We start from the raw sequence: 23,652 nt of genomic DNA on the forward strand, positions 1-23,652 counted from the left end.
ATATTTCTTTAGAGGTAAATACAAGTCTTCAGTCTTTCATGATCTTAATTTAAAAAAAAATATCTGTGAGCAATGCCATGGAAGGTTCACTTTGCATCCTTGAAAAATCGTTTTAGCGTTGTGACTGCAGAGCAGCACCACCACTTTTTTATGTTGGGTAAATTTTACAAATTTGTTAACGGATGATAATCCGGTGACTACTGAACTCTGTAGTGAATCTCGGCACCAGCAGTGCAATTTGAAAAATTACCCCTTTTATTTTTATAAATCCTTTGTGCAATGTTTTTATCTTTATTAAATCCTTTTTGTGCTGTGATTTGCTCCCTGGCATGTCCGAAATGGATTTTTGAAATAAAATTTTGTTTTAGAAGTAATTACACTTTAAAGGTTCCTCCACAGAGAACATTTACCCAATCAATCAGTAGAGCAGATGTATTCTGATGGCTAAACGCAGAGCATGTCCAATTGCTTGCCATATATCATTGATGGCAGACTGTTTTCAGACTAATTATGAGACATACTTTTTTAGTCTCTACCAAGGAGCCATGTAAGTAATTATTTTCATGATAAATTATCAGAGAAAATAACTAACTACCTGAACGCCTTCAAAATTAAGTATAGAATCGTTGAATTATAGAATCTTACAGCATAGAACAAGGCCATTCGGCCAGTCATGCCTGTGCTGGCTCTTTGGAAGAGCTGCCCAATTTAGTCCCACAGCCCAGCTTTTTCCCCATAACCCTGCAAAGTTCAAGCTCATGTCCAATTGCCTTTTGAAAGTTCCTATGGAATCTGATTCCGCCATCCTTCCAGGTAGTGCGTTCCAGATCTTAACAACCCTCCTTGTGCAAACATTTCTCTTCATTTCCCTTCTAGTTCTTTTGCCAATTATTTTAAATCTATGACCTCTGGTTACTGACCCACTTGCCAGAGGAAACAGTTTCTCTCCTACGTGCTCCATCAAAACCCCTCAGAATTTTGAATACCTCTAATAGGTCTCCCCTTAACCTTCTCTGCTCTAAGGAGAACAATCCCAGTTTCTCCAATCTCTCCACATAACTGAAGTCCCTCATTCTTGGTATCTTCCTGGTAAACTTCCTGGTACCCTCTCCATGGCCTTGACATCCTTCCTAAAGTGTGGTGGCCAGAATTGTACACAATACTCCAGCTGAGGCCTAACTAGTGATTTGTAAAGGTTTAGCATGACTTCCTTGTTTTTGTATTCAATGTCCCAATTTACAAAGCCAAGTATCCCATAGCTTTCTTAACCACCTTATCAACTTGCCCTGCTACATTCAAAGATTTGTGAAAATGCACCCCAGGTCCCTCTGCTCTTGCACGCCCTCAAAATAGTACCATTTAGGTTATACTGCCTCTCCATGTTGTTCCTCCCAAAGTGCGTCACTTCACACTTATTCGTATTAAAGCGCGTCTACCATGTGTCTGCCCATTTTACCAGTCTGTCTATATCCTCCAGAAGTCTGCTACTATCCTCCTCACTATTTACAATGTTGCCAAGTTTTGTATCATCTGCAAACTTTGAAATTGTACTCCCAAGTCCAGATCATTTTCATACAAGAAAAACAATGGTCCTAATATCGATCCCTGGGGGACCTCACTGCATACTTCTTTCTCTCCAATCAGAAAAAACATCCGTTCACCACTACTCTCTGCCTCCTATCCCTAAGCCAATTACGTACCCAAGTTATCACCATCCCTTTAATCCCATGTGCTTCTATTTCCTGAATAAGTCTGTTATCTGGTACTTTATCAAATGGCTTTTGAAAGTCCATATATATACATCTACTACACTACCTTCATCAACTCTCTCTGTTACTTCTTCAAAGAACTCTATCAGGTTAGACAGACATGATTTGCCTTTAACAAATCCGTGCTGGCTGTCCCTTATTAACCCATGCTTCTCCAAGTGAGAATTAATTTTGTCCTCGACAGTGGTCTCTGGTAGTTTTCCCACCACAGACGTAAGACTGGTTGGCCTGTAATTCCCCAGAACTAGATCCAGCACTTTTTCCTTCCTCATTGGGCTAGAAACATGCTGATTAAGGAAGTTCTCCTGTACACATTTTAGTAATGCTTCACCCTCCTTTTCCTTTACTCTTTTTTGCCCCCAGTCTATATTATGATAATGGAAGTTCTCTACTGTTACTGTTCTATTCTTTTTACATTTCTCTGAAATTTGCCTACAGATTTGCTCCTCCATCGCCTTCTCACTATTTGGGGGTCTACAGTAAACACCCAGCAATATAACAGCTCCTTTTTTGTTCCTTAACTCTAACCAAATAGATTCAGTCCTTGAACCCTCTCGTATATCGTCCCTCTATAAAACTGTAATATTATCCTTGATTGTGCTGCCAACCCCATCTTGTCTTTTCTCCTTCCTTATCCCTCCTGGGTATATTGTAGCCAGGAATGTTTAGTTCCCAATTCTGCCCATGTTTAAGCCAGGTCTCCATTATAGCCATTATATCATAATCCCATGTGGCAACTTGCACCTGTAGCTCGTCAACCTTATTTGTAACACTCCTCACACTAACATACATGCATTCCAACACCATGCTAGTCAGTTTTGCTTTTATTTGCCATCTAATTCCTGTTCTTTCTACACTATTCTTTGTTCTGTTGCTGTTTGTTCCTCCAAGCTTTCTATGCACCTTGTCTCTCCTCTCTGCTGCTGTGTCCTGATGTCCATCCCCCTGCCAAATTAGTTTAAACTCTCCCCCGCAGCACTAGTCAACCTCCCTGCGAAGACATTGGTCCCAGCCCTGTACAGGTGCAAACCGTCTGGCTTGTACAGGTCCCCCCTGCCCCAGAACTGGTCCCAATGCCCCAGGAATCTGAAGCCCTCCCTCCTGCATCACTTCTCCAGCCACGCATTCAACTGCAATGGCTTCCTGTTTCTTTACTCACTAACACGTGGCACTGGGAGATTACCACCTTTGAGGTCCTGATCTTTAATCTTTTCCCTAGCTCCTGAAACTCTGCCTGTAGAACCTCAACCCTGTTCCTACCTATGTCATTGGTTCCAACATGGACCACGACTTCTGGCTATTCCCCTTCTCCTCACAGAATGTCCTGCACCCATTTAGTGACATCCTGGCACCAGTATGTATTGGAATTAGTACCAACATGTCTTACTGCTGTCTCATAAGGTAAAAATATATGAATCAGGAAGATCTTATGGCCTACCTATCTCATAGTATCCAATTGATTCCAGGGTTCTACCCTATCTAGAAATACATTTCACATATTGCTTGCTCTTTGCATGAAGAACTTTCGCACATCAGTGCTATAGTTGCCTTTCACTAACTTGAACCTATGCCCCTTGTTCAAATTTCATATTCTAATTTGAAGTCGTGCTCCAATTTACCTTTTCTGTATCATTTATTATCTTGTATAACTCTATGAAGTTTCTTTTAATAACATTACGGTCATTGTAAACATTAAAAAAAGATGAAATATATTAAATACACTTCATAAGACTTAGGAGAAAATGACTACAGTCAATGACAGTTTAAGAGATTAATAAGTTAAATCCCTTGTAACAGTTCTTAGAATTAGCATCATAATAACCTCTGACACTGCCATCTAGTGTTGCTGTGTTATTGTCTTACAGAATAAACGCTGCAACACTTGCACGCAGGTCAAAGAAACTTTTGTTGTAAAAGCAGTCAATAGAATAGAAAAAATGGAAATAGTTGCATAAGCTTTCTATTCCTGAAGCATTAATAAACCTATTCTTCAGATTTACTAATGCTAATGTTATTCCTTGTGAAATGACACGCTTTACCCTAGTCGCAAACATTGCAAATATTAACATTGCAAATCTGGCCAATTTTTACTTATGATATGCTGGTTTCACACTCCTGTAGTGGCTTAATTAACGAGTATATGGAACAGCCAAGGGGGGATTTTAACTTCTGATGCTAGGCGGGAGGGGAGTTTAAATTAAACGGCTCTTTTACCCACTCCAATACTGCTCCATAGCGACTTAAATGCCGACAGTTGAGGCATCCACTTACATCAGGTAAATATGGTCTAAAAATTGATATTAACGTGCAAATAAGGAACAAACAGTACATGCCCCAAAATATGGGAAAACTCAATTTGATGGCTGTTTTTAATTCATAATTGTAAGGAAAGCAAGGGCTGTCCAATAAAGGAAGGTAAATCTCTGGAAATGGAGAGCGGGCATTACATGGAGAAGAAATATGTACATCTACTGTCATTCACATCCTGTCATTAAAATGGTGGGAAAGAATTGGTATGTCCTATGCATTATTTGGCACAGCAGGATGTGAATGGTACCTGTAAAAAAATGTTTCCTCATGTAGCCCATGGTTCTTTTGCCAATCACCTTAAATTTGTGTCCTCTGGTTACCAACCCCTCTGCCATTGGAAACAGTTTCTCCTTATATACTCTATCAAAACTATTCATGATTTTGAACACCTCTATCAAATTTCCTCTTAACCTTCTCTGCTCTAAGGAGAACAACCCCAGCTTCCCCACATAACTGAAGTTCCTCATCCCTGGTACCATTCTAGTAAATCTCTTTTGCATCCTCTCTAAGGCCTTGACATCCTTTCGAAAGTGTGGTGCCCAGAATCGAACACAATGGGCCCGATTTTACCAGGGGTGCGGGTTGGCAGCGGGTGGTCGGGCGGGCTCGAGGAAAACGCGCCGGCCAAATTGAGTGCGTTGCGCACGCGATCGCGGGATGATTGATGTGATTAGCCGGCAGTTACGGGTTCCGCGCTTCTCAGCTGCGTGCCGGCGGCCTGCGCATGCGCATTGACGTCTGAGCGATGGTTGCGCTCTATTTAAAGGGGCAGTCCACCAAAGCCCCTCCAGCCACAAACTACACTCCATCAAGGATGGAGGAGCACAGGGGTAAGGCTGCTCCCCGTTTCACGGACCACGCCCTCCAGGTGCTGCTGGACGGGGTCCGCATGAGGGGGGAGACGCTGTTCCCCACGGATGGAAGGAGGTGCCCTGCCAGCGCCACCAAGAGGGCATGGGAGGAGGTGGCCGCGGAGGTCACAAGCAGGGGAAACACCACCCGCACTTGGATTCAGTGCCGCAAGAGATTCAATGACCTCACCAGGTCCGGAAAAGTGAGTACACTAACGCATTCTGCATCACTCCGTCTTCCACATCACCTCAAACACCTCACAACCCCATCTCCACTGACAGTACTGCGCTCCCGCACCAATCCTCACAGCCACCCAACTATCATCCTCACAGTGCCTGCACGTACCCACCGTCCCTGTCCCCACTCGACCACTACCACACACCCCAATGCCCATACAATGGGATGGCCATGTGGCACACGCATCCTCCCATCCATCTGGCACACGTTCAACCCAATCACACCAATGCTTGAAGCGTCTCACATTGTAATCATCACTCAATAACGTTTTTGTGTTTTGCCCTCACAGGAGAAGAGGGCCAGGAACGCACGCGATAGGGCATGCACCGGAGGGGGCCCGCCACACGAGATGGCCCTGACAGACGCCGAGGTCGAGGCACTGGAGATCAGCCGCACGCTGCATTGCCTGTCGATGGCGGATGGCGAGTCTGGTTCTGGCGAAACGGCCGGTAAGGGAAAGCTGGCACTCATCACTCATGATCGTGAATGATCGTAGCATCACATGGCATATGTCGCACCGCCACATTTGGTCACATGCCTGATATTTCCCTCTGTTCTCTTCCAGGACCGTCTGCGATCGACGTCTCGGTTGAGGGCGATTCCTCAGAGGACATGCCCGTCTCTGAGGGTGCATCGTCACACATGAGCCTTGCATCCACCAGCGCAGATATACACACCTCGGTGGGTCCCCCCCCTCAGCTAGTTGGGATTGCACATGGTGAGTCACCGCGCACACATGAGCATGAGCAGACCCTGGTGGCAGGGTCAGCCGCGGAGGGTCCGCGTCGGTGGGAGCACTCTTCTCCAGGCTTTGCTCAGCCGGACCCAGATGCTGAACCCAGGGGGCCACCTGTCAAAAGGAGAGTCGTCGAGGGGCACCAGAACATTGCTGAGGTACTGGGAGAGGTGCCACGCGCACTCTCCACAATCGCACGGAGGATGGAGGAGTCCAACTCCTGCATGAGGGGAATGGTGGCACAGGTGCAGGAGGGTATCGCCGAGATAGTGTCGCAGGGACGTGAAGGCATCTCTGAGATAGTGTCGCGGGTAGGTGTGGGAACGTCTGCGGTGGAGGACAGGCTAGCCTCCCTCGAGCGTCACGCACAGCTCACCAATGAGTCCATCCAGGCCCTCACAACGGCTGTTCGGATTCAGGGTGAACAACATTCTGCCGCCATCAACAGGTTGACAGATACATTGGAGGTGGCCTTGCAAGGTCTCACCCACGTCATCCAAACTGCCGTCCAGCAGGGTGGAAGGGGTGATGTGGGCCTTGGCCATGAGAGGGAAGATGGTGAACGGGGAAATGGAAGTGTGGACGCTACTCAAGGCGCCCCCAAGTCTCACCCGTTGCCCCCCTCTCAACCAGTGCCCGCAATAGTCCATCCTCTCCAGGTGGCCGAGTCTGCCCCTGCACAGGTGCAGGAGGAGCAGTCTGTGGAGTTGCCCTCACGGGCACCGAAACCCAGGGGGCGTCGGCCCAAAGCATCTACCCGGTCAGGGCACGAACAGGAGCAACCTGCCACCACCTCTGCTGGAGCCACAGGGGTAGCACCACGTAGGGGGTCCCGAAAACGAACGCCTAAAGTTCCGTGAGCACACAGGGATTGCACCAGGGTGTTTGTCGTTTTTTTTTAATTTTCTACTCTTTGAATGTCACCACAAAATAAACTCACTTTTTCTCACCAATGCTGCCACCTCTTGTCCATAATTCTGCGGCTTGTGCAATATGTCCCTTCCGTGCGCCTCATCATGACGACGACCACCCCGTCCCACCCATTGAGCATAATCCAGTGGGTGCAGGTGTACAGGCACCACTCTTCTGTGGAGGGAGCCTGTATGGACCCTCGTCTGTGCACGTTATGACATGTGAACGCCTCACACAGTGTGATGTTAGGAGAACCGTTGGCATATGAGTGCCTCCCTGGCCTGACGAGCACGCAGGTGAGCCGGTGTTCGGCGCATGGGTCGTTCCTCCTCCTCTCCCTCTTCCTCCTCCTCCTCTTCCTCCTCCACCTCCTCCTCATTGTCGTCCTCAATGTGGGTGGCGGGTGTGCATGGGGCCTCCTCCAGCGGCACCCCTCTCTGTAGTGCCATGTTATGCAGGGCACAGCAGACAACTATAATTCGTCCCACTCGGAGTGGCGTGTATTGGAGCGCTCCCCCGGAACGATCAAGGCACCTGAAGCGCATCTTGAGCAGCTCTATAGCCTGCTCAATTGTAGACCTGGTAGCAATGTGGCTGTCATTATACCGACGCTGTGGCTCGGTAATGGGGTTCCTCAGAGGTGTCATAAGCCACGTGTGCAGGGGATATCCCTTGTCGCCGAGGAGCCAGCCGTTGCCGGCGTTGGGTGCGTGGAAGAGGGGCGGGACGGTGGACTCCCTGAGGACGAAGGCATCGTGGCAGCTGCCAGGGTATCTGGCGCACACGTGTAGGAATCTCTGGCGGTGGTCACAAATGAGCTGGGCGTTCATGGAGTGATACCCTTTCCTGTTGATAAACAGCCCTGGCTCATGTGGAGGTGCCCGTATTGCTATGTGGGTGCAATCGATTACACCCTGCACCCGTGGGAAGCCAGCCACAGCATGGAATCCAACCGCCCTCTCCGTCTGGCTGCGCTCATCCATGGCGAAGTTGATGTAGGTCGAGGCCCTGCGGAACAACCCATCGGTGACTTGCCTTATGCACTTGTGTGCAGACGACTGACAGACCCCGGTGATGTCCCCCGTGGCACCCTGGAAGGATCCGGAGGCGAAGAAGTTGAGGGCAGTGGTGACTTTGACGGCGACGGGTAAGAAGATGCTGCTTGGTCCATCCGGGAGCAGCTCGTCATTGAGGAGGCTGCAGATGTCGGCGACTACCTGGCGAGTGACTCTGAGCCTCCGTATGCACTGCTGCTCAGAGAGGTCCATGAAGCTGAGCCTCGGTCTGTAGACCCTGTGCGGAGGGTAGTGCCTCCTGCGACGCATCTCTCTCTGCGGATGCCCTCCATCCTGCTGTGCAGGTGGATGTGCCGCAGCACCGTGTTGTGGGGATGCATGTCTCTGAGGCGGACGGCGTGGACTGCGAGGCTGCTGAGGCTGGTCATGCTGTTCGTCCTCCGAGGATGTCAACGCAGCACCCATCTGGCAGGTTTAGGTTTGCGGGGTTGTGCACGCTAGAAAAGTGTGTCCTCGCACAGGGGTTGGACTTCCACGCCGGTGAATCTTCTTGCTTGGAGGAGGGTGGTGGAGGGCAGGCGTTGGCCAATGTTACGGAGTGTCCTCCTGCGTTGGTGAAGGCTCTCCCCCCCCCCCACCTGTGGAATGCACCTTGGCAGCTGCCACAGGCTGCTGGCTGCAACACGTCCGTTGAGAGTGTGAGTGTTTCCCCCAGTATGGGAAACAGTCTCATTTCACTGTAAAATCCGACACCTGTTAAATAAACAGCTCAATCAGGTCATTTAATGACCTGAAATACCAAGATAAATACACTCAAGTGGAACCCCGCTGGCTTTAATTGCCTGCGGGATTCCCACCAGCGGGGCCAACGCACGCACCCCCGCACGTCAGCGCGCAACCCGGAAGTGGGCGGGATCGAGGCGCGATCCGGTCCCGCTCCTCGAAACCGGGATTTTAGAGGCCCCCCCGCCGAGAACGCACCCGGAACCGGGTGCTAAAATCGGGCCCAATGCTCCAGCTGAGGCCTACCCAATGTTTTATAAAGGTTTGATGTGGAGATGCCGGTGATGGACTGGGGTTGTCAATTGTAAACAATTTTACAACACCAAGTTACAGTCGAACAATTTTATTTGAAATTCACGTGAATTTCAAATAAAATTGTTGGACTATAACTTGGTGTTGTAAAATTGTTTACAATTATAAAGGTTTAGCATTAATTCCTTGCTTTTGTACTCTATGCCTCTATTAATAAAGCCCAGGCTCCCATATGCTTCTTTTAAACAGCCTTCAAAGATTTGTGTACATGCACCCCCAGGTCTCTCTGTTTCTGCACCCCTTTTAAAATTGTACCATTTAGTTTACATTGCCTCGCTTCATACTTTCTACCAAAACGTATCACTTCACATTTCTCTGCATTAAATTTCACCTGCCATGTATCTACCCATATCACCAGCCTGTTTATGTCTTCTTGAAGTCTGTTACTATCCTCCACATTGTTTACTACATTCTGGAGTTTTGCGTCATCTGCAAATTTTGAAATTATACCCTGTATACCCAAGTCCAGGTCGCTAATATATATCAAAAAGAGCAATGGTCCTAATACCAACCCCTGGCGAATACTATTGTATACTTCCCTCCAGTCTGAAAAACAACCATTCACCACGACTCTCTACTTCCTGTCCCTTAGCCAATTTTGTATCCATGCTACCACTGTCCCTTTAATCTTACAAGTCTATGATGTGGTACTTTATCAAATGCCTTTTGAAAGTCCAGAAACACAACATCAACCGCACTACCCTTATCAACCCTCTTCATTACTTCATCAAAGAACTCAATCAAGTTAGTCAAGCACAATTTTCCGTTAACAAATCCGCACTGACTTTCATTTATTAGCCCATACTTTTTCAAGTACCAATTAATTTTGTCCCAGATTATTGTCTCGAAAAGTTTCCCCACCACCAATGTTAGGTTGACGGGCCTTTAATTGCCAGGTTTATCCCTCTCCCCTTTTTTGAACCAGGGTTTAACATTTGTAATCCCCAAGTCCTCTGGCATCGCTGCCCTAACTATGGAGGATTGGAAGATTGTAGCCAGAGCCTCCTCAATTTCTACCCTTACTTCCCTCAGTAACCTAGGGTTCATCCCATCTGGACCGGGTGACTTTTCTACTTTGAGTACTGTCAACGTTTTAAGTATCTCCTCTGAATCTATTTTTATCCTATCCAATATTGCTACTACCTCCTCCTTCATTGCTACATTGGCAGCATCCTCTTCTCTAATGAAGACCGATGCAAAATATTCACTTAGTACCTCAGCCATACAAGGAGATTTCCTTTTTTTAATCCCTAATCGGCCCCACTCTGCCTTTGACTATAATTTTACTATTTACATGTTTATAAAAGACTTCTCGGTTCCCTTTTATGTTAGCTGCTAATCTATTCTCATACTCTCTCTTTGCCCCTCTTATTCCCTTTTTGGGTCTCCTCTGCACTCTCTGTATTTAGCTGTGTTCTCTACTGTATTATGAACCTTACATTTGTTATAAGCCTCCTTTTTCTGTATCATTTTAATCTCTATATCTTTAGTCTTCCAGGGAGCTCTAGCTTTGGATGCCCTTCCTTTCCCCCTCATGGGAATGTGTCTACTCTGCATCTGAAACATCTCCTCCTTGAAGGCCTTCTATTGTTCACTTAATGTTTTGCCTACCAATCTTTGATTCCAATCGACCTGGGCAAGATCCCTTTTTAACTCACTGAAATTAACCTTCCTCCAGTTAAAACTAAAATCCAGAGTCATGAGTTCAAATCCCGCCACGGCAGCTGGCAAATTTAAATTCAATTAATTAATTAAATTCAATTAATTAAATAAAAATCTGGAATTAAAATACCAGTATCAGTAATGATGGCCATGAAACTACCAGATTGTCGTAAAAACCCATCTGGTTCACTAATGTCCTTCAGGGAAGGAAACCTGCCGTCCTTACCCGGTCTGGCCTAAATGTGACTCCAGACCCACAGTAATGTGGTTGATTCTTAATTGCCCTCTGAAATGGCCCAGCAAGCCACTCAGTTGTAAAATCTCGCTACGAAAAGTCATAATAAGAATAAAACCGGACGGACCACAAGGCACCGGACACGACAACGGCAAACCAAGCCCAGTCGACCCTGCAAGGTCCTCCTTACTAACATCTGGGGACTTGTGCCAAAATTGGGAGAGCTGTCCCACAGACTAGTCAAGCAACAGCCTGACATAGCCATACTCACAGAATCATACCTTTCAGCCAATGTCCCAGACGCTTCCATCACCATCCCTGGGTATGTCCTGTCCCATCGGCAGGACAGACCCACCAGAGGTGGCGGTACAGTGATATACAGTCTGGAGGGAGTGGCCCTGGGAGTCCTCAACATTGACTCTGGACCCCATCAAATCTCATGGCATCAGGTCAAATATTGGCAAGGAAACCTCCTGCTGATTACCACCTACCGTCCTCCCTCAGCTGATGAATCAGTCCTCCTCCATGTTGAGCACCACTTGGAGGAAGCACTGAGGGTAGCAAGGGTACAAAATGTACTCTGGGTGGGGGACTTCAATGTCCATCACCAAGAGTGGCTCGGTGGCACCACTACTGACCGAGCTGGCCGAGTCCTGAAGGACATAGCTGCTACACTGGGCCTGCGGCAGGTGGTGAGCGAACCAACACGAGGGAAAAACTTACTTGACCTCGTCCTCACCAATCTACCTGTCGCAAATGCATCTGTCCATGACAGTATTGGTAGGAGTGACCACCGCATGGTCCTCATGGAGATGAAGTCCCGTCTTCGCACTGAGGACACCATCCAACGTGTTGTGTGGCACTACCACCGTGCAAATGGGATAGATTCAGAACAGATCTAGCAGCTCAAAACTGGGCATCCATGAGGCGCTGTGGGCCATCAGCAGCAGCAGAATTGTATTCCAGCACAATCTGTAACTTCATGGCCCGGCATAGTCCTCACTCTACCATTACCAACAAGCCAGGGGATCAACCCTGGTTCAATGAGGAGTGTAGAAGAGCATGCCAGGAGCAGCACCAGGCGTACCTAAAAATGAGAAGCCAACCTGGTGAAGCTACAACTCAGGACTACATGCATGCTAAACAGCGGAAGCAACACGCTATAGACAGAGCCAAGCGATTCCACAACCAACGGATCAGATCAAAGCTCTGCAGTCCTGCCACATCCAGTCGTGAATGGTGGTGGACAATTAAACAACTAACGGGAGGAGGAGGCTCTGCAAACATCCCCATACTCAATGATGGCGGAGTCCAGCACGTGAGTGCAAAAGACAAGGCTGAAGCGTTTGCAACCATCTTCAGCCAGAAGTGCCGAGTGGATGATCCATCTCGGCCTCCTCCCGATATCCCCACCATCATGGAAGCCAGTATTCGGCCAATTCGATTCACTCCACGTGATATCAAGAAACGGCTGAGTGCACTGGATACAGCAAAGGCTATGGGCCCCGACAACATCCCAGCTGTAGTGCTGAAGACTTGTGCTCCAGAACTAGCCACGCCTCTAGCCAAGCTGTTCCAGTACAGCTACAACATTGGCATCTACCTGACATGTGGAAAATTGCCCAGGTATGTCCTGTCCACAAAAAGCAGGAGAAATCCAATCCGGCCAATTACCACCCCATCAGTCTACTCTCAATCATCAGCAAAGTGATGGAAGGTGTCGTCGACAGTGTTATCAAGCGGCACTTACTCACCAATAACCTGCTCACGGATGCTCAGTTTGGGTTCCGCCAGGACCACTCGGCTCCAGACCTCATTACAGCCTTGGTCCAAACATGGACAAAAGAGCTGAATTCCAGAGGTGAGGTGAGAGTGACTGCCCTTGACATCAAGGCAGCATTTGACCAAGTGTGGCACCAAGGAGCCCTCGTAAAATTGAAGTCAATGGGAATCAGGGGGAAAACTCTCCAGTGGCTGGAGTCATACCTAGCACAAAGGAAAATGGTAGTGGTTGTTGGAGGCCAATCATCTCAGCCCCAGGACATTGCTGCAGGAGTTCCTCAGGGCAGTGTCCTAGGCCCAATCATCTTCAGCTGCTTCATCAATGACCTTCCCTCCATCATAAGGTCAGAAATGGGGATGTTCGCTGATGACTGCACAGTGTTCAGTTCCATTCGCAACCCCTCAAATAATGAAGCAGTCCGAGCCCACATGCAGCAAGACCTGGACAACATCCAGACTTGGGCTGATAAGTGGCAAGTAACATTCGCGCCAGATAAGTGCCAGGCAATGACCATCTCCAACAAGAGAGAGTCTAGCCACCTCCCCTTGACATTCAACGGCATTACCATCGCCGAATCCCCCACCATCAACATCCTGGGGGTCACCATTGACCAGAAACTGAACTGGACCAGCCATATAAATACTGTGGCTACAAGAGCAGGTCAGAGGCTGGGTATTCTGCAGCGAGTGACTCACCTCCTGACGCCCCAAAGCCTTTCCACCATCTACAAGGCACAAGTCAGGAGTGTGATGGAATACTCTCCACTTGCCTGGATGAGTGCAGCTCCAACAACACTCAAGAAGCTCGACACCATCCAAGATAAAGCAGCCCGCTTGATTGGCACCCCATCCACCACCCTAAACATTCACTCCCTTCACCACCGACGCACTGTGGCTGCAGTGTGTACCATCCATAGGATGCACTGCAGCAACTCGCCAAGGCTACTTCGACAGCACCTCCCAAACCCGCGACCTCTACCACCTAGAAGGACAAGAGCAGCAGGCAAATGGGAACAACACCACCTGCACGTTCCCCTCCAAGTCACACACCATCCAGACTTGGAAATATATCGCCGTTCCTTCATTGTCGCTGGGTCAAAATCCTGGAACTCTCTTCCTAACAGCACTGTGGGAGATCCGTCACCACACGGACTGCAGCGGTTCAAGAAGGCGGCTCACCACCACCTTCTCAAGGGCAATTCGGGATGGGCAATAAATGCTGGCCTCGCCAGCGATGCCCACATCCCATGAACGAATAAAAAAAATATATATTTTTACGCTTGATTGTTTCTTGTCCTTTTCCATAACTATTCTAAACCTAATGATATTATGATCACTGTTCCCCAAATGCTCCCCCACTGAAATATGCTCCACTTGCCTCACTTCATTCCCCACAACCAGATCCAGCACTGCTTCCTTCCTCGTTGGGCTGGAAACACTGTTCAAGGAAGTTCTCTCGTACACATTTCAGAAATTCCTCCCTCACGTTGCCCATTGCACTGTTACTTTCCCAATTTATAATGGGATAATTGACGTCCCGCATTATCATTACTCTATAGTTCTTGCATCTTTCCATAACTTGCCTGCAAATTTGCTTCTGTCCCTCCTTCCCGCTATTTGGTGACCTATAGTATACACCCAGTAGCATAATAGCTCCTCTATTGTTCCCAAATTCTAACCAAATAGAATCTGTTTTGACCCCTCAACTGCAAAATCCCTTTCCAATACTATAATAGTTTCTTTGATTAATACTACCACCCCCTCCTTTCTTTCCTTTCCTATCTTTCCTGAATCCCTTATAGCCAGGAATATTAAGTTCCTAATCCTCCCCTTCTTTGAGCCAGGTCTCTGTTATTATCACTATCATAATCTCATGTGGCGACTTGAGCCTGCTTGGGAACAATTTCCAACCCTTCCACAACCAGTGAGCTTCTGCGGGGAACTGCTTGGTGCCCACAGCTTGCCAGCAGCTTGTAAATGAAGCTCGAGCCTCAAAATGGCATGGACATCACGCTGGCAATGGGCGGGTGTGCTCTACCCACCACCCCATCATGATCCATCCAGTGTTAAATTGGCTTTCCCATGTGCAATGCCATGAAAGATCGACTAGTAATAATATAATGACAAAGTATAATATTAAAAAAATGAGAGCATTTGCCTTTAAAATGGGTTAGTATTACTTACCTGTCAGTCAGAGGCGTGATCACCAGACGAGGAGTGTTCCCCAGATATTCATAAGAGTACTGAAACTGAGCATCACATATGTTGGCAAAGCAGTGAGTCTGGGCGCTGTCCCAGCGATGCCGCAACTGAGACAGCCAAGCAAAGGCTTGGGAGTTTGTAACCTGAGGGGAAAGCATGCAACATATTTACATAGTTGCATAGAGTTTACAGCGCAGCAACAGGCCATTCGGCCCAACTGATCTATGCCAGTGTTTATGCTCCACACGCGCCTCCTCCTGCCCCTCTTCATCTAACCCTATCAGCATATCCTTCTATTCCTTTCTCCCTCGTGTACTTCTCTAGCTTTCCCTTAAATGCACCTATGCTATTCGCCTCAAGTACTCTTGTGGTATCGCGTTCCACGTTCTGACTACTCTTTGGGTAAAGAGGTTTATCTTGAATTCCCTATTGGATTTATTAGTGACTATCTTATATTTGTGGCCTCTAGTTTTGGACTCCCCCACAAGTGGAAACATTTTCTCTACAATTCCCTATCAAACCCTTTCATAATTTTAAAGACCTCTATTTGGGCACCCCTCAGCCACTATTTTCGAGAGAAAAGAGTCCCAGCCTGTTCAGCCTTTCCTGATACGTATATGCTCTCAGTTCTGGTATTATCCTCTGGAGTCTTTTGCACCTTCTCCAATGCCTCGATATCCTTTTATAATATGGAGACCAGAACTGTACGCAGTGCTCCAAGTGTGGTCCAACTAAGGTGCTACACAAGTTTAACATAACTTCTTTGCTTTTCAATTCAATCCCTCCAAAAATAAACCCCAGTGCTTGGTTTGCTTTTTTTTAATGGCCCTATTAACCTGCGCGTTAATTTTAGTGATTTGTGTATCTGTATCCCCAGATCCCTTTGCTTCTCTACCCCATTTATGCTCTTATTATCCAAGCAGTATGTGGCCTCCTTATTCTTCCTACCAAAATGCACCACCTCACACATATCTATATTGAAATTCACATGCAATTACACGCCCATTCTGTCTTCTTGTATTTTGCCACATTCTTCCTCAGTATTAACTATACCCCAATTTGGTGTCGTCTACAAATTTTGAAATTGTACTTCCGTTTCCCGAGTCCAAATCGTTTATGTAAATTGTGAACAACAGCGGTCCCAGCACCAATCCCCGTGGAACAGGAGAATAGACCGGATGAATGCGTGGCTGCAGGGATGGTGGAGGAAGGAGGGATTTAAATTCCTGGGACATTGGGACCGGTTCTGGGGAAGGTGGGACCTGTACAAGCAGGACGGGTTACACCCAAGCAGGATCGGGACCAATGTCCTCACGGGGTGTTTGCTAGTGCTGTTGGGGAAGGTTTAAACTAGAGTGGCGGGGGATGGGAACCTGAGCGGGGAGTCAGAAGGGAGTAAAGTTGAGAGCAGCAAGAGAGGGGAAGACCCAGGGGAAATTTACAATACAAATAGTACGAACAGTTGTTCAAGAACAAGTGAAAGGGAAAAGCGTAGAGCAGCAGAAAGAAAGTGTACTTTAAACACTACAAATCAAGTGAAAACTAGAAGGCGTAAGGCGATTAACCCAGCATCAAAGCTGAAGGTCAGGCTAGGGTGTGTGGCCCAACTAAGAGTTCTATATACAAATGCATGGAGTATAAGGAATAAATTAAATGAACTACAGGTTCAAATTCAAATTGGAGGGTATGACGTGATAGCTATTACTGAGACATGGCTGCAGGATGGTCAGGATTGGGTTATAAAGTCTACAGGAGAGATAGGGAAAATGGAAAAGGGGAAGGAGTAGCCTTAATGATTAGAGATGAAATCACTTCAATGATAAAGGAGGATATAACGAGAGGTAAGCAGCCAACAGAGACCTTATGGGTTGAATTGAGAAATAGGAAAGGATCTAAGGCTATAGTGGGAGTTGTATATAGGAGCCCTGGCAGCAGCTCTGAAGTGCTAGATTGTATAAATGCAGAGATTAGACAAGCATGTAAGAAAGGCATGGTGGTCTTAATGGGGGACTTTAACCTTCACATAGATTGGGAAAAGCAGACTAGCAACTGTCAGAAAGGTAGTGAATTTCTTGAATGTGTCCGGGATAGTTTTCTACAGCAGTATGACCTAGAGGCAACAAGGGGGCAAGCCATACTAGATTTAGTAATGAGTAATGAACCAGATTTAGTTAACGGCTTAACTGTACGCGTACATCTATCCAATAGCGATCAAAACATGATTGAGTTCAATGTAGTGTTTGAAAGGGAAAAAAGTGAGTCAGCTGCAAAGATTCTAGACTTGGGTAAGGCCGACTTCAATGGGATGAGACAGAGACTGTCCACAGTAAACTGGGCAAATCTGTTAATGGGTTAAAATGACTGATGATCAGTGGGAAATGTTTAAAGAAACATTTAACGTGATACAGAATCGGTTTATACCCCTGAGGGGCAAGAACTCTACTTGCCAAAAAAAACAACCATGGACAACTAAAGAGGTAAGGGACAGTATAAGACATAAGGAAAGGGCATACAAAAAGGCAAAAAATGGCACAGATCCTGGCGAATGGGAAGGATACAAAGAGCAACAAAGGGTCACAAAACAGATAGTAAGAGCTACAAGAAGAGAGTATGAAAAGAAACTTGCAAGGGATATCAAAACCAATACGAAGAACTTTTATAGTTATATTAGGGAAAAGAGGGTGGTCAGGAGCAGTGTTGGCCCCTTAAAAACTGAAAGTGGGGATATTGTCATTGACAATGGGGAAATGGCGGACATGTCGAACGATTACTTTGTGTCAGTATTTACAGTAGGAAAAGAGGATAGCATGCCGGAGATCCCAAGAAAACTAATATTGAATCGGGGACAGGGACTTGATAAAATTAACATAAGTAAAGCAACAGTAATGAAGAAGATAATAGCACTAAAGAGTGACAAATCCCCAGGACCAGATGGTTTCCATCCCAGGGTTTTAAAGGAAGTAGGTGAGCACATTGCAGATGCCCTAACTATAATCTTTCAAAGTTCTCTAGATTCAGGAACTGTACCTCTAGATTGGAAAATTGCACATGCCACTCCACTTTTTAAGAAAGGAGAGAGAGGGAAACCGGGGAATTATAGACCAGTTAGCCTAACATCTGTTGTGGGGAAAATGCTGGAGTCTATAATGAAGGATAGGGTGACTGAACACCTCGAGAATTTTCAGTTAATCAGAGAGAGCCAGCATGGATTTGTGAAAGGTAGGTCGTGCCTGACAAACCTGATTGAATTTTTTGAAGAGGTGACTAAAGTAGTGGACAGGGGAATGTCAAAGGATGTTATTTATATGGACTTCCAGAAGGCATTTGATAAGGTCCCACATAAGAGACTGTTAGCTAAGATAGAAGCCCATGGAGTCGAGGAAAAGTACAGACTTGGTTAGGAAGTTGACTGAGCGAAAGGCGATAGAGAGTAGGGATAATGGGTAGGTACTCACATTGGCAGGATGTGACTAGTGGGGTCCCGCAGGGATCTGTCTTGGGGCCTCAATTATTCACAATACTTATTAACGACTTAGATGAAGGCATAGAAAGTCTCATATCTAAGTTTGCCGATGACACAAAGATTGGATGTGGAGATGCCGGTGATGGACTGGGGTTGACAATTGTAAACAATTTTACAACACCAAGTTATAGTCCAACAATTTTTATTTGAAATCTACAAGCTTTCGGAGGCTTCCTCCTTCATCAGGTAAATGTTTACTTGGTGTTGTAAAATTGTTTACAAAGATTGGAGGCATTGTAAGCAGTGTAGATGAAAACATAAAATTACAAAGCGATATTGATAGATTAGGTGAATGGGCAAAACTGTGGCAAATGGAATTCAATGTAGACAAATGTGAGGTCATCCACTTTGGATCAAAAAAGGATAGAACAGGGTACTTTCTAAATGGTAAAAAGTTAAAAACAGTGGATGTCCAAAGGGACTTCGGCGTTCAGGTACATAGATCATTGAAGTGTCATGAACAGGTGCAGAAAATAATCAAGAAGGCTAATGGAATGCTGGCCTTTATATCTAGAGGACTCGAGTACAAGGGGGCAGAAGTTATGCTGCAGCTGTACAAAACTCTGGTTAGACTGCATCTGGAGTACCGTGAGCAGTTCTGGGCACCGCACCTTCGGAAGGACATATTGGCCTTGGAGGGAGTGCAGCATAGGTTTACTAGAATGATACCCGGACTGCCAGGGTTAAGTTACGAGGAGAGATTACACAAATTGGGGTTGTATTCTCTAGAATTTAGAAGGTTAAGGGGTGATCTGTTCGAAGTTTATAAGATATTAAGGGGAACAGATAGGGTGGATAGAGAGAAACTATTTCCATTGGTTGGGGATTTTAGGAGTAGGGGACGCAGTCTAAAAATTAGAGCCAGTCCTTTCAGGAGCGAGATTAGAAAACATTTCTACACACAAAGGGTGGTAGAAGTTTGGAACTCTCTTCCGCAAACGGCAATTGATGCTAGCTCAATTGCTAAATTTAAATCTGAGATAGATAGCTTTTTGGCAACCAAAGGTATTAAGGGATATGGGCCAAAGGCAGGTATATGGATTTCGATCAAAGCTCAGCCATGATCTTATCAAATGGCGGAGCAGGCACGAGGGGCTGAATGGCCTACTCCTGTTCCTATGTTCCTAACACCACTTCCCAGCTTTTACCAGTTTGAGCAGCTACCCTTAACCCCAATTCTCTGTTTTCTGTTTTGTAGCCAGCTTGCTATCCATTCTGCTACTTGTCCCGACTCCACATGCTCTGACCTTAGCCATGAGTATACTATGAGGTACCTTACCTTATTCTGTTACTATGATATAATATCACAACTGAAGGCAGTGTTTCATATTTTAGTCAAAGAAACATGAATAAACAGCAGACAAATTAGAAGGAAAAAAAGGTAGCGGGGGGAAAATAGGCTGTTCAAGTAAAACAAACAAAAGGAAGCCATAGATAACTTGCAATCAACTCTCTAACATGCCTTCTGAGCAATGAGCTTCACCACAACATCCCGAGCATGGACATCTATAGTGCATATAGTCATAATCTTCTGCCTGTCACCTGGTGTCAGCTCTCCCAGCAACATGTTGATCAGAACATTCAGCTGCACCACCTGGAAAAGTTTTTTCAAAAAAATCACTATGTTTTAGTCGCAGAAACTTGGAGAACAAATGTAAAATAAACAGAAATTAGCAGCTTGAATAGTTATGGTGGCTGATCAGGAGGAGCCCTGTGTAAGTTCCTGATATTTAATTCTACTACTGTGGCCAGAATTCAGGCACAGTTTTACAAATTACACCACTCAGTCCCTCACTTGATTGTTTTAGTGATTTTATTCAAATATTACCTTCAATTTTAAATCCAGAGTACTGGCCTAGAAATCGGATTGTCCCGTACCCATTTTACAGGAGTAAAAAAATTGAAAATTGTCTCTAATAAATCTTCCCAGAAATTTATTTGACGCAACATGGTTTCCCAAGCAACATGCAGCACTTGAGCAGTCCTCAGGCTAGCTTGAAGTTGTGCTCCTGCTGTTTGCACAAAGATGTTCACCTTATGTGACTTCACCTGAGCATTCATGATGAAGGGAAGCCCTACTTGTTGGATCTGCTCAAATCGTCAAATAGCCTACATCTCTGTACACCAATAAAAGTAAAGCATAACTTGTTTGGTTCTGGAGAAGCCAAGAGGTAGAATTTCGACTGAGGTTTTTCTAATCGCCCACCGTAACTTTGGTGGAAGTTCAGCCGAGACCCCAGAGGAACGGTATAAACGGCTGTTTACAATGTTTGTCCAGGATTTCCGCCAATCTTCCACTGAAGTGATGGTGAGAAATTGGGAGAACCCCCACAGAAATTCTTAGCAGGCACATAAGATACCAAGTGCTGCAAGTACTACAGCACATGATTTCCTACTCCTGCATTGTAGAAAGCCCCTTACACCAGGACATTTCCCCAGCTGACAAGACTGTTGCCTGGAATTTCCACAGGGGTTCTCCAGTGGGAAATTGGCAGAAACCTCGGGAAAACAACGTAAACAGCTAAAAGCAGCCATTTTCACCATTTCACTGTGGGTTCCGTCGATCTTCTGACAAAGTTACGGCCAAAAGATCAATAGAATGAATGGGAGGACCCTAGGCAAGACAGAGGGTCAGAGGGATCTTGGTGTGCAAGTTCACAGATCCCTGAAGGTGGCGGAACAGGTAGATAAGGTGGTAAAGAAGGCATATGGGATACTTGCCTTTATTAGCCGAGGCATAGAATATAAGAGCAAGGAGGTTATGATGGAGCTGTATAAAACACTGGTTAGGCCACAGCTGGAGTACTGTGTGCAGTTCTGGTCGCCACACTACAGGAAGGATGTGATCGCTTTGGAGAGGGTGCAGAGGAGATTCACCAGGATGTTACCAGGGCTGGAGCGCTTCAGCTATGAAGAGAGACTGGGAAGATTGGGTTTGTTTTCCTTGGAGCAGAGGAGGCTGAGGGGGGACATGATTGAGGTGTACAAAATTATGAGGGGCACAGATAGGATGGATACTAAGGAGCTTTTTCCCTTCGTTGAGGGTTCTATAACAAGGGGACATAGATTCAAGGTAAAAGGCGGGAGGTTTAGAGGGGATTTGAGAAAGAACTTTTTCACCCAGAGGGTGGTTGGAGTCTGGAACTCACTGCCTGAAAGGGTTGTGGAGGCAGGAACCCTCACAACATTCAAGAAGCATTTGGATGAGCACTTGAAATGCCATAGCATACAAGGCTACGGACCAAATGCTGGAATATGGGATTAGAGTAGACAGGGCTTGATGGCCGGCGCGGACACGATGGGCCGAAGGGCCTCTATCCGTGCTGTATAACTCTATGACTAGAACATTGTGGAAATTCAGGGCTGTGTTCTCTACTCCTCATGTCATGCCTCTCATTAAAGGATTGGAAAAAGCCTTTGCTTGGATTAGACAGTCCTTGTAGTTTTACTCGTGTATTCTGGTTCTAACCAGCCAGAGCGAGTTTTCTTCTGTCAAGCTTTTCTTAAGAATTGAGGCATCAACCTTTGCTCTGCTTATCTTCCATTCCATACCCCTAAGTCTCTGCTTGCTTTCTATTTCTCTTCTTCACAGTTTTTCTTCATTCCCTTTGCTTCTGTTGTTCTCCCTACTATTTCTTTTCTGTTTCTCCCATCTTTCTTTCCTGTTTCTATACTTTGTCTCCTGACTCTCAGACTGTGATGCAATGACGACCAGGCCTGTGCAATCCAATCAATCTGATACTGGGACCAGAAATATTTGCACTTGATATAATATTACTAAACTAACCATTAACAGCACCTTTTAGATCTTTAAACTTGACAACACTGGGACAATGACAGCAGAATTAATCACCTGATTAATATGCCCCTGACAATGAATGAGGCAATTTGCTAATTATATTTTGCTACCATGCCAAGTAACCCCACCTGCTGTTTTAATACAGTGAAAAATTACAAAGCTGTACACTTCATTTTTATTAACACTTTGAAAACAGCTTTTTTGCACACTTTTAAGAATGGGAGAGGGAACACTAATAGAATCTGTCGCTATTGTAAGGTGTCAGGCTTGGCTCAGTGGTAGCACTCTTGCCTCTGGATCAAAAGGTTATGAGTTCCAGCCCCCCTTTAGAGATTTCAGCACATAATCCAGGCTGACACTACAGTGTAATACTGAGGGTGAGCTGTACCATTGGAGGTCATGTCTTAAGGATGAGATGTTAAACCCGAGGCCCTGTTTTGTTCTCTCTAGTGATGTAAAAAATCTCATGGCATTATTTGAAGAGCAAGGGGCTTCTTCTGGCCTACATTTACCCCTCAACCAACACCTATAACAGATGATCTGGTCATTTATTTCATTGTTTCCTGTTTCTATACTTTGTCTCCTGACTCTCAGACTGTGATGCAATGACGACCAGGCCTGTACAATCCAATCAATCTGCAACTTGGACCAGAAATATTTGCACTTGATTGGTGTTTGTGGGACTATATTGTGCACAAATTGGCTGTCGCGTTTCTGTATGTTACAATAGTAACTATACTCCAAAAGTTCTTCATTGGCTGTAAATTGCTTTGGGACATCCTGAGGTTGTGAAATGCACTACATAAATGAAAGTTCTTTCATTAAGGTACTCTATACATATTTAATACAGTTTCTACAAGTAGCAACAATGATTAAAAATGCCCGAGTGTACTTTGTTGTTACAGAAATTTGCAGAGGCAATGAACTTGATAAATTGAAAATATGCTTGATTTTAGCTGCATGGGTTTCAGGAGTGGAGTTTACACACTGAACAGAGTCAAAGTTGTTTCAGCAGTGAGACTGTCAACTGAGTGGAGGCTCAGTCAACTGGGAGTTCAAGCACATTGTCTGGTTCATTTATTATTCCAAAAGAATAGCTTATTCAGCAAATTAGCATGTAAATCTGACATCTTTTGGAGAACTGGATATAGCCAAAAAGAGAATATGACTTTCTTGTAGACTATCAACAAGCTCCTTAATTCCCTTGACAGCTCATATCCAATCTGAAAGTGCAAATCTCTAGAAGCACAAAGACAGAGTTAGATATAGGATGCTGAACATTCTTTTTAAAAAGAAGCTCTTTCAAAGAAAATCGTAAAGCTCACATAAATTATTTCTGTTGAGAAATACAACTTACATAAGCTGACACCTTCACATTCAATGAAGTTCTTCTTTATTCCTCATTAAGATCTCCAAAGGAAGCTGTGTCAACTCAATGAATTTAACTATTGCTGACTTTGTCTCAGAGATATTACATTGTTCTTCAAATTCTACTATTAACATTTTGTGTCTTTATGGAGTA

The 23,652-nt window shown here is 45.6% G+C and overlaps 1 protein-coding gene across 1 annotated transcript in view; it reads right to left on the minus strand.

Annotated features, from left to right (window-relative positions):
* LOC137332178 (dynein axonemal heavy chain 11-like) overlaps window positions 1-23,652 on the minus strand; it is a 380,453-nt gene that overhangs the window by 210,708 nt on the left and 146,093 nt on the right. The window contains exons 31-32 of the mRNA XM_067995882.1: window positions 19,794-19,925; window positions 14,791-14,951 (exon numbers count right to left, since the gene is read on the minus strand). Of these exons, the coding sequence (XP_067851983.1) occupies window positions 14,791-14,951; window positions 19,794-19,925 (293 nt within the window). The remainder of the gene's footprint in view (window positions 1-14,790; window positions 14,952-19,793; window positions 19,926-23,652) is intronic.

The sequence above is a fragment of the Heptranchias perlo genome, chromosome 2, assembly GCF_035084215.1.
Source record: "Heptranchias perlo isolate sHepPer1 chromosome 2, sHepPer1.hap1, whole genome shotgun sequence".
Taxonomy (NCBI): domain Eukaryota; kingdom Metazoa; phylum Chordata; class Chondrichthyes; order Hexanchiformes; family Hexanchidae; genus Heptranchias; species Heptranchias perlo.